This window comes from Alligator sinensis, unplaced genomic scaffold, assembly GCF_000455745.1.
Source record: "Alligator sinensis unplaced genomic scaffold, ASM45574v1 scaffold1329_1, whole genome shotgun sequence".
Taxonomy (NCBI): Eukaryota; Metazoa; Chordata; order Crocodylia; family Alligatoridae; genus Alligator; species Alligator sinensis.
The window spans coordinates 986,780-1,002,573 of record NW_005842460.1 but is presented as its reverse complement, the minus strand read 5'-3'; the positions used below and the strand labels follow the sequence as shown (position 1 = coordinate 1,002,573).

General features: G+C 48.6%; 2 protein-coding genes across 2 annotated transcripts in view; one reads left to right on the top strand and one right to left on the bottom strand.

Moving 5' to 3' along the window:
* Nucleotides 1–861, top strand: LOC112551420 (uncharacterized protein C12orf81-like). The gene has a single exon (XM_025212400.1). It carries the CDS (start codon nucleotides 1–3, stop codon nucleotides 859–861), a length of 861 nt encoding a protein of 286 aa, XP_025068185.1.
* A 6,044-nt stretch (nucleotides 862–6,905) lies between these two features.
* Nucleotides 6,906–15,794, bottom strand: part of SCN8A (sodium voltage-gated channel alpha subunit 8) — a 105,163-nt gene continuing 96,274 nt past the window's right edge. Inside the window, 6 exon segments of the mRNA XM_006030733.2 lie at nucleotides 6,906–8,499; nucleotides 9,563–9,833; nucleotides 10,935–11,039; nucleotides 11,824–11,961; nucleotides 12,514–12,567; nucleotides 13,093–13,377. Coding sequence (XP_006030795.1) covers nucleotides 7,352–8,499; nucleotides 9,563–9,833; nucleotides 10,935–11,039; nucleotides 11,824–11,961; nucleotides 12,514–12,567; nucleotides 13,093–13,377 — 2,001 coding nt within the window. The 3' untranslated portion in view covers nucleotides 6,906–7,351.

Below are 15,794 nucleotides of genomic sequence, written 5' to 3'. Positions count from 1 at the left end.
ATGTTCAGAGCTGCAGGAATCGCCCTCCTCTTGCTGGTCACCGGCGTCGCATGCGATGATACTGCAGCCGACGACATCGGGCCCCACACAATGGGCCGCATCGCGGAGCTCCTGTCCCCTGAGGAGTGCCACGAGTTCTACGTGGACATCACCAGCCCCGAGGAGGACGTGGACAAGGAGCTGGCCCGCCTCTCCGAGGAGAAGAACCCCATCCATGCCCGCCCCCGCCGTGCCATCGCCAGCACGGAGCAGTGTCGGGACATCCTGACCCAGTGGCTCAGGACCGACGGTGACGCGCTGTACTGGGACCGGCTGGCCCGTGCCCTCCGCCGCATCGGGCGCCCCGATGTCTCCTACGAGCTGGGCAAGAACCTGAACCAGGACAAGAACCTGGAGCTGAAGCGGAACGTGGACGAGTACCACGAGAGGGTGGCACACCTCACCTCCTCCCTGCTGCTGGAGGACGATGAGAAATACGGCGAGAGGCAGCGGCGTGGGCAGGCGCGGCGAGCCCGCGGCGCCGGGCTGGCGCTCGAGGCCTGGGATGCCCTTGAGCTGGTCATTGAGAGGCGGCCACAGCCCCCTTACAACAGGAGCCTCTTCAGCTGGGTCAGCCCCGTGGCCACCGGCTTCGCGGGCGGGCTCCTCGCCTCCGTCCTGCTGGTGGCTGCGGCCCTGTACTCCTGCCTCTGGGCCCCGAGCCCCGACGCCTTGGGCCCCCCCCATCACAGCCGTGGCTCCCCGTTGCCACCCCTGGCTCATGCCCGGTGGGGTGTGGACAGCCACAGTTACCCCTGGCTTGTCAACCACGACTTGGAGGAGGAGGCCTCCGATGACGCCAGCCTGGATGGAGAGCCCTAGCGCACCCTGCCCCACTGGCCATGAGCCGGCTTGGCTCGCGCACAGTGTGACCGACGGGGGCTCGAGCCCAGGGACCCCCTCCACCTGTGCCAAGAGCATTGCTGGGCAAATTGAGATGAAGGAGCTGGAAGCTGCAGTGTTGGAAGGGGGGGGTTGGAAGGGGGGGTTGGGAGTGGGGGTTTAAGAAGCTGGGGGTGCTGGGGGGAAGAGCATGGGGTGCAGATCCATGTTGGGCTGCTGATGCAGCCGTGTACATGGACATTTGCTGGGTTCCCCCCCGCCGGTCCCTCGTGGCATAGCACTGCCCAGGCACTGACCCTGCCCCTCCATAGTGGAGCAGTATTGTGTGGGGATCAGCCACCCCCCCCATGATGGAGAGGCATTACCCTGGGACTGCTTTCCCATCCCCGACGGCATAGCTTTACCAGGGCACCAACCCTGCCCCCTCATAATGGAGTGGCATTGCCCAGGCACCAGCCCCTTCCTCCCCCACCCCCATAATGGAGCGATGTTGCCCAGGGACTTGGGGTGGGGGCAAGGGCTTGGGGGGTTACAAAGCCGACAAAGACAGCCCACCGGAGAGAAGAGGTAAAACAAGATGGACGAACCTTTTATTGCAAATCCCAAAGTAAAAAGATGTACAGTACAAAGGAAATCAAAGTTCAGACATCGAACTTCCAGCCCACTTGTGTGTTTACATTCTTTTGCCCCCCCCCCTCCCCCAAATCCAATTATTTCCTCCTCTTTCCTTCATGGAAAAACAGAACAGGAAGCAAAACCTAGGAGGTGCCGGGGGGGAGCAAATACAGCATGGAGAAAACCAAGACAGAATCCAGAACGAGTCACGCGAGCGATGTGGAGAGAAAGGAAAAGCTTTGCCCCGATGGCTGTGGAGAAGCTGGGTTGACTGGAGCAGTGCAGTTCAAAAATGACTCTCGGTTAGCAGCATTTATGGTACCATCACCTTTTCCCCTCCACTTAGTCCATGATTCCACTGTGCACTGGAAAGCACTTTCAGCTGTGAACCTCAAAGCACTTCACAAACATTAACTAATTAAGCCTCACAACACCCCTGTGAGGTAGGTAATTAGACACCCATTTTACAGATGGGCAGAACTGAGGCACAGAGAGGGTAAAGTGACTTGCCCAAGGTCACGCAACACGTCCACGGTAGAGCTGGAAGAAGAACCCGCGAGCCCCGACTCCCAATCTCCCGCTCTAGCCCCTGGACAGCACTCCTCAGCTCACCCGCTCAGAAGACACGTCCCATGCGCACGCACATTCACACCGCGCTCTATAAAATCGCAACACGCAGCAAACTTGCAAAGGGGAAATAGGAAATATTTTGCTCTTGCCTTTAACTTCTTTGAAAACGTTCTGCTCCGGGAGCAACAGAGCGACTGACCGAGGCGGAGCCACGCCGCCAGGGCCTGCCCATCCCACCACGTTGTTCTCGCGCTCGTGGCTGGCAGTGCTTGCCGTGCGCCGGGCTCTGAGCAGAGACCAATGAATGGCAAGAAAGGCGGCTTTGCTGGGTACTAATTTTTGCTGTTTGGGCAAAATCACTACTTGGAAAAACAACCTTAAGAGAACCCCTCGGCCATGGGCCTGGCAAACGCTTGGACTCGACGCAGGCTGCTGGGGACAGCTAGCGCGACCTTGATGCACCACCCAGCCCTTCCAGGAAAGCAAAATGAAGTGTCACAGGCTGCTCTGAGCCCTGGGCTGGTGGCGAGACATGTGTGCCTACCACTGCCTTTACCAAGGTCCAGAAGAGCCAGCTGTGCCCCACAGGCTCTGCCCCAGCTCCAATGCAAAGAGGCTCTCCAGTACTTGGCAGAGCCGGGAGCATGCCTGTTCCAGCCCTGCAGCTGCTGCAGTCCCAGCTGCCCAAGTTGTGTTACAGCAGCATGGGCCCCACACGACCCATGCCCAAGGCAGAAAAAGAACGGGATGGCAAAAGACCACAGAAGGCACCTTGTCCCCGGCACAGCTAGTGCAGTGCTAGCTGCTCCTCTTGAGCCACCTGTGCGAAAGCCACCTTAGTCTGGGCCCTGCAGCAGGGGGGGAACGTTGCACCCCAAGGACAGGGGACCAGAAGAGCTGGCTCAGGACTGTACAGGGTAGTCTCCAGTGCAGACAGAGGGGTTGGGTGGCAGGCAACGCAGCCTGAAGTCCCCAGCATGGCAACATGGCAAGGTCGGCAGCCACGAGGGCCCCTACCCATGTCCACGTGGGAGAGAAGTCCAGGCTGCCTGGCTCTCCACTGTTGGGGTCTGCCGAGCATGCCAACCAGCGGGACCCATGCTGATGGCGGTTTCTGTGCTGCCTCCCTAGGCTTTTCCCAAGTCCTACCACTTGGCCTCACAAAGGCCACCAAACCGCCCTCAGGGAGCAGCGCTGCAATCGCAGCAGCGGCCTTTGCAGGGGCGCTCCACGCGCAGTGGTTCCAGAGCTGTAGAGACCTGTCTGCTAGATACCAGCAAAGCGCCACAAGCCTCTTAAACGCATCAAAGCAAAACCAAAACCACTGCCAAACCCTTCCCCTGCATCCTCCCCTGGCCAAGTCTGACTGGTCTCTCTGATCCGTACTTTGAACAAACAACCAAGAATCAAAACCACGGAAGAAGGAATTTGGGAGGGGGGTAAAGGAAAACCACCAGTCAGACAAGTAACTGGAGCACCAAGGCCACCTCCCCTGGTGCGGCAATAAGGGCGACGTTTATTTTATTTCCTTTTGGTGCATAGCAGTGAACAGCTTACCCGTGTTTGGGTAAAATGGTTAGGAGCCACCGTGCCATCTCTAGTCTGCTCATCTTCACCACTGCCCTTTCAGAGCTTGAACATTTGTTGCGGAGTGAAAACCGAATCATTCAAAAAACCAAAACCCACTCGGGTGTTGCCTCTGCTGTGTCAGTTCCTGGGTTTATTTATTTAGGTTTGTTCACATCAGCATCTGTCTTTAATAGAAAACCGTGAACAGGAAACGCGAGCAAAGCCGCTTGGCCTGGCATGCTTTTATCCCTTCCCCCTCTCTGCTCTTCTAGAAGCAAGGTAATAAAGTAAGGAGAGAAGGTTTTATAGCACGTTGGGGGGGGGCGGGGAGGCACTTATTCCAGACAAAACCTTTTGGCAATGCGCTTTAACTTGGCAACGGCACACTTAATTTGTTCTCACAACTCTGAACCCGACGTCGTTTTTTCCACCTCATCCCACGTCTCTGAATTGAGGCCATTGCTACAAAACATAATAATGGCTGTCGTGCGTGCATTTCTATTCCGTGACTGCATATTAAACTCAAGTCTTATTTTCAACCAAAGCTTCCTTCCTTCCTTTCCTCAACTTCACCCGGTGAAGAAGAACAAAAATGCAGACCCATTTTCTCAGCACCGGTGACCTCTGCCTGAGGGATGTATCTGCCACAGAACGGAAATGACAAAAAACAGAAACAAAGAAACTGTGAAACTTTCCCTTGAGCAGGAGAGCCGAGTCCTCTGCCAGTCAACAGTTGGGAAAACCATTCCTTCATCTCTTTTCAGCAAGCCTGATTGTTGAGTGATACCGCTGGCCTTTGTTTGTATTAAAGACCCAATATTTAAAAATATCTATAGCTTGTAGGGAAGGTTAACTTCCAATTATTCTAGTGGCTTAATGAAAGTGCCAGCGTGAGCATTAGATGCACCGAGCTTCACATACGGACCGGTAGCCCAGCTTCAGAACAATTATGAAGTTTAGCCAAATCTTGCATAGAAGTGGTCAGAACTTATTGCACATTGGAAACCAAAAATAGATCTATTTTTGTCGTTGTAAAGATAATTTGCAATAAAGCTTTGTCTGTTTGGGGGTGGGGTCCGTTTTGTTTTTGTGGGATGTACATTGGCTGACAACATCTAAAATCTAAGGAAAAAAGGAAAAATATTAAAAAAATAAAAATAAACATGGACAATGGCATAAGCCAGAAGCCATTCTATTTAATTTTTGTAATTCTTTGTATTTACAAAAAGGCATGCTGATAAAATAAAGTGATATATTACAGTATTTATAATATTCTCTTAAAAAGTTCAACCACACTTTTCAGCTATTTTTGTGCTGTTTACAATGTAGCCTGTACATATGTATGTAGTTTTCATCTTTATTATACATCATATCCTAGGAGTAACTGGAGTAGGATCTAACAGGACAGAAATGGTTCTTCGCTGTTATCAGGTACAGTAGAGCTCCACTGACATCGGCATGGCTAGACTATGCATTTAGAAAGTCCAGCTTGACACAGATGTCTCTCCAATGGCTTGGGGGTTTTTTTATGTGACACTTCTCTGGGTTGTGAGATTAGACAAACTGAACTTCCTGACATTTACCCGTTCTATTGTCTCAGCTTTTCCACTTCCATGGATCCCCTTTATTTGGTCCACATTCAAACATCCTACTTCCTTCATTATACCCTACCAATTCAATGCACGCTACCATCACCACTCCCTCCCCCTCTGCCCAGTGGCACTATAACCGAGACGACTGTCTTCCCTGTTTAAGCTGCAGATGAAACGGTCCTTTCTGGTGCATCGTTACCTTACCCCCTTGGTAAGATCTATTCCACGTGCTTGCCCTGAAGAAATATCACCCGGGTGATACTTGACAGCTGGTTTACTGACCGAGGAGGACACACTGAAACAGGGTATTTGGGGACATTTGAGGGTCTTGGATCATTAAGAAACACCAAGTTTTGAGCTTTCCCTGTGACATTCCCACGCAGACTTACCCCTGCAGAGTTCAGACTAGTCGAGAGGTAGCTCTAATCCCTACCCAAACTGCAGGACCTTGACGTTACTACTGTACGACAACGTATGAAATGGAAGAAGGCGAAGGCACAGGACGTCTGACACCTGACTCCCAGCACTGCGCCCCATGTCACGTTGCTAGTTGACTGTCAACTGTAACGTGTTGCATTGTGTTAAAAACCTTGTGGCCACGGAAGCAAGAAAAACCGTCAAAAGTGCAAGCTGCAAAAAGCAGTAATCGATGGAAGAACGAAAGAAGAGTTTCAGCAACCTGCCTGCACCTCAGCCCACCTGCCCGCAGGACGCGAGAACGCCGACATCACGAAACACAGCTCAGCTGTGCGAGCCGTGCTCCCCGTCCCTTCGTACGATTGCTTTATAGAAGTTCCAAAATTGCACCTTCAGTCAACGTGCTATTTCCCATAGCATATTAACTTCTATGCAAAACAGTGTCAATGCTGCTGTAGGGAGGCTGAATAATAATAACCAAGAAGAAGAAGAAGAATGCTAAATATTGCAGGGTACAAATGAAATTATTGATTGGTTGGTACTTTTAAGCCCTAGATTTGGTTTTACAGTGACATAGTAATATAAGCCATTCTTGAATTTCCTATCATCTCCCCTCAGATGGGATCCAGAGCAGCATTTAGGTTTTTTTGTTCTGTGTGTTGAATTTTTTTTAAATGTGCAGAAGATGGCTGTATGGAAAAGACAGGTTGTTAAACATACACACACACAATTGCTTCATCCGCTTACAGTATTTCACTTTTCCCTATCGGCGGGTGTATGAAAGAGATCATTAAGAATTGGTACATACCAGTGAAGGGCATGATTCTATTTAAGGTTAATCTCCAAATACAGTGTGTGGTGGTCAGTGGAGTGCCTTGAACTTATGGCTTAACGCACTGCTGTGGACAGAGTACTGAGTGTCTTGTGGATTAATGATTCTTCATGCATGATTCCTGGTCACAGCATGCCATCATGCAAATCATTTCTATGCATTGAACGAGCACAATTTTTTTGGAATCAGCCTGAGCAGTCTCCAGGCTGAAGATACCTGATTTCCCCATCTCCCAAACCAAGTGAAGCCCATGTAGAAAGTAGAATGCAGATAATAAATACCAAATAAACTATGACAACTGAATGCATGGGCTAAATGGGTGTCGTTTTGTTTCTTTTTGTTTGTTTGTTTTGCTTTTTTCATTTTTTGCTGCTTAAGTAAATGCAGGAATGCAAATCTAGTTTTGCATGAACAAACCCTTTAACATTGTGACTTCTGGGTTTTCCTTTGATAATCAACAAAATGAGAAAATAAAATCCATTTTTGGCTGCTTTGGAAAATATATGACTCCTAGCAGCAGGTTTTCTTTGTTTGTGTGTGTGTGTTTTTGTTTTCTGTTTATTAATTTTGCTTGTTTGTCCTAAGTTGCATTGACTGATGTGGAACATGCAGTATCCACCTGCCCAAACAATAGAAAATCCATTTTTTCCTCTTTTTGTTTTTAAACGTTTGTTTATAAGGGTCCTTTAAACAGGTGGTAGGTCACTGCTTTAGATGCAACGTTGTCACACAGTAAGCAGACTATGTTTGGTATAAGATCTTCAGGTAAGTGTCTCCACGGCTGTTCTGTATCGATATATGTTGTGAAGTTTGTAAACAATCTTTTCACTTGCAATTTTTTTTTATTTGTACAATTGTATTATTTTTGTTCATTTCAACACTTGGATTCCCTGACGTCTCTTTGCCTTTTCGCTCGCTCTCGTCTTCCTTCCTCTGCCCTCTGCTGCTTCTCCTTTTCAGGCTTAGTGACACTGTCATAGGACGGGAGGGAGGCCGTAGAGGGGGTGCCTTCTTTTTTCTCCCGATTCGCTCCTCCATTTTCCAGCTTTGTGGAGGCAGGCTTTCTGCTAATAAAGCCCCGTCGGGCTAGACGAACCCTGTAAGCCCTCTGAATAACCACTGCCGAGACATCTTCCTGTTTACGCCGGAGCGTGGTTGTGATGGGCTCGTAAGACACTTTGGATGGGTTGGATGCCACAAACCTTTCCTCCATCTGCTGCCTTAAGATGTCCAGCTCCCCGCTGTCACCCAGCACACGCTTGGTGAAGGCAAACAAGATGTCCAGGCAGTGGATCCTGTCCCCGCTTACCATAGGCAAGTCCATGGCAATGAGTTCAATGGTGTTGGGTTTTGGGACACGGAGAGGGTGCTCCAAAGCATCTGCAAAGTCTGCCAGCTTGCAGTACTCTATGAACTGTGTGGCATCGGGGTCAAACTTCTCCCAGATCTCGTAGAAGGTTTCAAAGTCATCCTCACTCAGTGGGTCAGCGCTCTCCTCCGTAGCTACACTGAAATTCTCCAGGATGATTGCAATATACATGTTCACCACAATCAGGAAGGAGATGATGATGTAGCTGACGAAGAAAAATATCCCCACCGAAGGGTTTCCACAGTCCCCCTTGAAGCCACTCCCAGGATGCTCCTTATACAGGTCACAGTCCGGCGGCCGGTTCAGAATGGGCAGCAGCAGGCCATCCCACCCAGCTGAAGTGGTTATCTGGAACAAGCAGATCATGCTGTTGCCAAAGGTCTCAAAGTTGAACATGTCGTCTATGCCGGCCTCATGCTTGACGTAGGCAAAGTTTGACATGCCGAAGATGGAGAAGATGAACATGACCAGGAACAGCAGGAGACCGATGTTGAACAAGGCAGGCAAGGACATCATTAAGGCAAAAAGCAAGGTGCGGATCCCCTTGGCCCCTTTGATCAGACGCAGGATGCGGCCAATGCGGGCCAGACGGATGACTCGGAAGAGGGTGGGTGATACAAAGTACTTCTCAATGATTTCAGCCAGGAACATTCCTGAAGAAGGAAAGGCAGGCATGTTACAATGGATCCATGTGGAAACCCCAACGTATAAGAGCTCGGGGTGGGAAATACAGAAAGGGCCAATACAGAAATGTTGGCTCAGATTTCCAAATGAGGCCTCTATTTCCAGGTGCCCACCTTGACACAAGGAGTGGTGGCATTTGCCAGCCCTTCTTGATATTTCAAAGCAGCGTGGGATGACCTTTTTGGCAGGCATGTCACATATTAGTCCTGCACCTTCCCTGAGTGCAGTTCTTATCCCCTTCCCCTACCCAATCTGCCACCCTGCCTTATGCTCCCTGCCTGATCTGCTGCTCTGCTTTCTGCTTCCTACCCAAGCTGCTGCTGTGCTGCCTGTCCAGTAATACCTTCCAAAATTAATTTTGTAAGACCAATCCGGCCTAAGTTTGGCTGCAGGACAATCTTTAAGCTCTGCCCCAGGTAGGCCAAAACCTGGGCTCAGCTGGGCCTAGTCAGTCTTGAAAAACCTTGTGTAATTTATACACTTGCCTTAAAAGAAAAGCAGTGGATGGAAAGGGGCTCCTGAGCTCCACTTAGCATTTCCAGATTTAATTCCAAACCAGACCGATGCTACGCATCCCATGCCAACTGAGACCGCCTGCATCTACAAAGACCATCTGAGTAGCTAGTAAGCATTAATGGAATTAGGCCTCCAGGTGTCCTGGTGATATTCACCATGCTTCTGTTTTACAGACAGAAAACCAAATCACAGAGAAGCGACTTACCCACTATCACACAGTGAGTGAAAGGGAAAGGCAGGCGTCTAGACTCCCAGTCTTTGGCTTTAGTTACCAAACCATGCTCTCATAGATTCATAGATGTTAGGGTCGGAAGGGACCTCAATAGATCATCGAGTCCGACCCCCGAGTCAGCAATAGAACTCAGGAGTTCTGGTGTCTGGTCCTCCCCTTTAACTAGGAGGCCGCTGTCCATCTCCTGCTATCCTGTAACCATCGATTTCTAGCAAGGACAGCCTTATCCCACACACCCCAGGAAACGTCACAACACAAAAGCCTCTGCCAGCTCCTCCACTTACCCACGATGGACAGAATCACGACCACGAAGTCAAAAATATTCCACCCGACAGTGAAATAATAGTGCCGCAAGGCAAACATCTTCAGCACGCACTCACAGGTGAAGAAGATGACAAACACCAGGTTGATCCAAGAGAGGATGTCTTCCATCTGCTTACTCTGAGTGTCTGTCTCCACCATCATGGTCACCATGTTGAGACAAATGAGGATCATGATGACTATGTCAAATGCTTGTTGTGTGACGAAGTCGAAGACAGCTCCTTGGACGCGGTTCTGCATTTCAGGAGAGAAGGCATGGAGGGAAGTGGGAAAACAAACAGAAAGTTCAGGGAGGAGCCTGCTACCTGAAAAAAACCAAAGATGGATGGCATGTTTCTGGTCCTTCTCAAGCCCAGAGTCCCAGGGAGGCTTTCAAGGCAGTTTCTACAAAACAATTCCATTTGCCAGCAGCCCAGATGATTTGGGGCTTCTGAAGGTGACCAACATACCCCAAAGCATAACATTTGTTACCAGCATTGCAAAATCCCATCCCCAATGTATCCATGCCTTTTGCTGAGAGTCTGAGGCAGGGCAGCACTAGTCCCCAATTAGAGAAGACTGATGTTGACTGCAGGGCAGTGCTGACCTCCTCTGGGAACGTGTGCTGGGAGAAGCGCAGCCATGGCAATTTCCTTTTCTTCTCAATGAGCTCTGCAGCCTGTTCTGCACTCCATGCTGGCAGCAAGGTACTGCTGGCACCCGGGACCTGAACTAGCTCATGCAATGCTAGCTTGGGACTGTGTCTGCCATTACAGTTTCCGAGTGACCTGGCCAAAGCCACACTAGAAGTCTGTAGCAGACCAGGAACCTGCATGGGCTGGCTGGCATCATACCACCTTTGTCTCTGGTGCCAATCTTCTTCCAGAACTAGCTCCACCCTGCTGCCCAATGCCCAGAAGCTGCACCACTGGTGGCTACCTCACATATCAAGCAGCAGCCCCCACCCCACTCAGACAGATTCCCTATCTATTCTGTAGCTCTTTCAACCAGATAAGGCTCTGACCCTGGATTAAGAGAAAGGGCCATTTTCTCAAGTGGTGTAAATTAGCCAGAAACTGATTTACATCAAATGCTAATGTGGCTCCAAGACCTTTCCTTCATGTCAGCTCTGTAGAAGTGAACTAACCACGCAGGGTAAAAATGGCAGCTGTACTTTATTCTTCCTCTGATTCCATCTGCACCTTTTTGTCGAGGGATGGACGTTTGCTATGTAATGCCAGAAGCACAGCAGCGCAGTCTAGAACCAGTCCTCACATGTGCTGTTGGGGGGCTAAACATTTTCAAAACTCACCTTGGAGGACTGTTCCTACAAACTGCTTTAAGGCCCACACTCACCAGAGGGCGGGGAATGGGTTTCTGAGGTTTCTTGGAGCCCAGCTTTTTCATGGCATTGTAGTATTTCTTCTGTTCTTCTGTCATGAAGATATCCTGACCTCCAAAGTAAAAGGGAGCAAAGAAGAAAGGAACCTGGTTACAATCGGTTCATTCACATTGAGGGAGAGGGATCACAGTCCTGGCTGTGCCCTCACGACACACAATGAATGGGAAGCTGCTAGTACCTTGCACCAACACCTAATAGTTACTGAACTGCCACTAGAGCCAAGTGTTGCATTGGTCTGAACTGCATGATTTCCCTAGCCCCTTCTCCTTCTGACATATGATTCTACTGAGAAATCACAAAATTTGCTCCTTTATTATCCCTTGAAATTGCCCTTCAGTTGCAGATCATCTATGAACACTTAGACAAAGAACATTTACCTTGATGTGAGGAACCTCCCTGCTTCATGATGTATGTGAAAGGGCCAGGGTAGGGAGGAAAATTCAGACAGAGCAGCAAGAGAGGACACGATTTCTGTCATATCCTACTTCTACCTGCTTAAGGAACTTCAACCATTCATGCTCTAACCAAGACCAGAAAACAGAAGTCCCTGAAAATCAAGGCTGTGGGATCCTACAGCTTTCCTGAACCTCACAATTTGAGAGAAGAGTCAGGTTGGTCCTTGTTTTTCTGAACAGGCTTGTCCAGGCCCTTCTTCTAAACAGGCACTGGAGGCTAGCTAGAGAAGGCAGTGTGTAGGCCATTTGAGAATCCAAGTCCAAAGAGATGAGGCTCAGTGCAGGAAACTCCCCATTTGACAGCAGGGTGCCTCGTGCCTCAAGCTCCACAAACCTACCAACAATCAGCTTGGGGCTGCCTATCTAATCAATAATGAAGGTGACCTATCTTTTTCTTTTGTTGATTGAAGTTGTCAATGATGACACCAATGAACAAATTCAGGGTGAAGAAGGAGCCGAAGATGATGAAGATTACAAAGTAGATGTACATGTAGATGTTGTCCTCGTACTTTGGTTGCTCTTCTGGCTGAATGGGGGACGGGGGTGGGAGAAGAGAAGAGAATGGCATTTCAAAAAAGCTATAAAGTACATTTAAAGTGACGTGTTAATCACAGAGGAAATGTAAAAATCGAGGCAAGAATGAATGCTGGCACGGTAAAAATCAAGGTAAAAGATACTGGCTGAACAAGAAATGGAAACAAACACTGTTTGAATCTTTTTCTCATTCCAGCTGCTGTTCATCTTGCATTTCACCCATGTGAAGTCAGAGCACCCCCGCCCCATCTGGATGAAAAAAACCACACATCCTCTCCCTGCTCCCTTTGCATTCCTTTTCCACTACCGTGATACCCCAGCTGAGCTCTCCCCTGGCCTCTATAGTCTTGGTGACCCTCATCCTTTTTGGTTCTGTACAATACCCTTAAATAGTCAGCAACGCAGAAACAGCAGGAAATGAAACATCTTGATCTCCTATTGAGATCATTACAAATAATGAAATGGACTTCAGTTCTAGACGCTAAGAAACAAAATTAAACAAGTGGGATTCTTGGGAAGGGCTTTTTATAGACTTATACTTTACCTTTCTGGAATCTACTGCCGCATACATGATGTCCATCCAACCCTTGAACGTAGCCTAGCAAAGAAAGCACATACTCCTTTAGACGGAAGTCATTTGAAATGAGACTGGAAGGATCTGATCTGTGGTGCAGAGTTGCCCGAGCAGAGGACTCATTTACTCTCTTGCTCTCCCTTTGTAAGGTAGTACTTAATTTCACTTTTTTTAGGAGCTGTAATTTTATACGTAATTTATTTAAAACTGCCTGCTTCACTTAAGCTAAGCACAAAGCTTTATCTTCACTAATCATTTGTAAGAAAATTTCTGTTTGGCTTTTGTACTGTTGCCTAATAAAAAACAGAACTTGGTGTCTCTTTGTATATGTGAGGGATGAGAATCCCACCCCCACCCAGAGAGAAGTCAGTATAAAACAACTAGACTATTTATAAGACAACATGGGACTCAAATACTTGACCCAAAGCCCAGTGAAGTCAATGCAGGTGTTGAACTAGGGGCTGATGAGAAGGAAGAACCCACAGATGGAGACAAACTGAAGAGCTAGCATCTAACAGCAAACAAAGAGGTGAAGACGACAAAACTCACAACTTGTAGAAGTGCCAGGTATCCTGCCCCAACATTGTCAAAATTAATTTTCACATTCTTCCATCGGATCTCAGTGGAGTTGGGTGGCATCAGTGCTTCACAGTCAGTCTTGTTGTTCACAACCTCTATATCGAAGCGCTCCTCGGAGCTTTCGTTAAAGCAGTAGTGGTATTTCCCGGCAAACAGGTTAACCCCCATAATGCTGAAAATCAGCCAGAAGATAAGGCAGACCAACAACACATTCATAATGGAAGGGATAGCGCCAACCAGGGCGTTGACAACCACCTGCGTTGGAAGGGGTGGGAAAAAGTTTTAGTACAAAACAGAAACCAGCAGGCAGCAGGCATCAATACAGCTGTTTTTTGGGGGGGAATAGGAGGTCAGGCCACTGACAGACCTGTGGCTTTTACACCAGGCAAGAGTTTGCAGGGAACTTATTTCAAGTGTTGCAAAGTTCTGCTCAGAAGCCACCTGCTGAGGTCCTGTTCATTCAAGAAACAGGGCAAACTCCTGCTGAGTTTGCTGGCTTTGCTTCTGTTTTGCTGTTGGTTTTTTTTGGCAGAAGCATTTTTAAGTAATTTTGGTTGCCAAAGGGGAAAAACCAATGTTTGTGAGTGAGGCTGGGCTCAAACTCTCTGGACTCCTAACTAGCTACAATTTACTCAGAGCCAGGTCTGTTCATGCTTTCAGAGGGATGTCTCAGCCAGTGCCTTTGTGGCCATTCCCCACTTTAAAACAAGGCTGTGATCATTTTGGGGCCCACCTCCTGCTCCCACCGAGGCTGACAATGAATTCTGAGCCACTGACTTCAATGGGAGCAGGATCAGGCCCAAATATCACTCTCTCGAGACTAAGCAGTGAGTCCATGTGAACACCAAGATTGTCGTCGTGACTAAGCAAGGCCAATCATGTTGTCTCAGGCAAAGAGCTGAGCATGCAGGTTTGCAGGCTCAAGAAGAAAGAAAAGCCATATTCCCTCCTCCGAACTGTAGCAAATAAGGCAGGAAGTGGCGTGCTTTGCAGTCACAGCACATGTCTTTCACCGTTTTCTAATTTGAATCTTTCAGGATTTGAGCAGCGTTTCCCCAAGCTCCCTTCTGACCTAGGCCCAGGAACATTACACGCTCACCTGCCCTTAATGCAGCCAGCCTTGTAGGTAGCCAGTCTTTTGTGATTTCCTGCATTAGTTCCCTCTAATAAATGAAAGATGCAAGTCATCCTGTCCCTTCAACCTAGGGACACAGGCCATGGGCTGAAATCACTTGCACCCTTGGCTCAGTGAGACAGACAGTGCCCTAGAAAGGAGGGGCTTGGGGTTCTGGCTACTGGTCCTGCCTGCAGTGGGACAGCAGTTCTCCCATTAGCATCTATCCATTTTATCCATGACCATTAAGTGCAATGTGCAGAAACATCCAGGAGCAGAGGCCAGGACTGAAGGCCCTTTCCCTTCCAGGGCACTGCCCACTGGACTGAGCCTCTTGTTTGTTCTCCTTCTGGCCCCATGTATCTTCCCATCCTGGTTGTCGAGTGACCCTCCTCAATGGGGAGGAAGAAGGGAGGGGAAGGGTGCTTTAGACAATGCCCGGCCCATGGCCTGCGTTTCAGAGCTCTGTGCTGGGAAGTGGGAGATGCAGGTCAAACGCCTTGTGGTTGCGAGAGACCTACAACCAAAGTGGGCCTCCCGCTCCCTGGGCAAGTTCCCTATCCCCTGGCTATTAGGATAGAAGGTGGAAGGAGCCTCCTCCGGCATCTTTTGTGGTTCACATGGGGTTAACATGCCTCCCTAGACATTAAAGAATCTAACACCCATATGAAATGGTCTGAAATGCCATGTGCACAGCACACTCTCGCTGGTAAGTGCTATTTACCTAGTTAATGGCAGCGCTGGATTCAGGCCTGAGCGTCAAGTAGTCTGCTCCGCAAGGTCTGATTCAAACTGCACAGCAGTTTTGCACTGCCTTATAATGGCCCATGGTCAGACGTGGGCCCTCTGCATGTAGGCTCGAAGCAACCTCCCCTCCCATTCTATTTGTCACGCTGTCCCACTTTGCTGCAAAGGGAGCACGTAACAGTGATCACCACCCACTTTACTTTGAGACTATTCAGATGCTGGCAAACCCCAGGCTAGCACAGCTAACTACCTCTCTCCAAACCCCAACTAGTCACAGAAACGGGAAAAAGTTTTGCTTCCTGTAACCATTTACCAAAATAAATGTATTCAGGTTACACTGTTTCAATTGATCATTAAAACCATAGCCAACTTTCAAAAGATCTGAGAGAGGGAACATGGCTTTTGTGTGCAGACTGTGCATTGGCAATTGACAAAAATGCATGCATGTTTCATAGCATTACTGTCATACTCCCTGAATAAATTTAAGAGCACAGCAAGCTCTTTAAAATGCAGATTACTATGGAGGAGAGAAAAGCAAAGAACTACATTTAATGTTTCCTTTGCAAAGGCATTTCAAATCTCTGTCCGTTGGGTAAGACTGACTGTTTTGGAGCTACGGGGCATCAACACGCTTCTCAAAGTCAGAACAAAACAAAACAAAAGCTTTTGGAAAGTTACCCAGTTGCACAGTTACAGTTAAATACTTTGCATCAGTTCTGCTGAACTGAAGTTTTTACTGTGTGGATTTCTTGATTCCACCATTTCAAATCCAAACAAAACACTGTCAAACATGATGTTGTGTGTTTTTAAG

Coding starts and splice junctions, on each gene's coding strand:
- LOC112551420 (XM_025212400.1), top strand. CDS start 1: ATGTTCAGAGCTGCAGGAATCGCCCTCCTCTTGCTGGTCACCGGCGTC.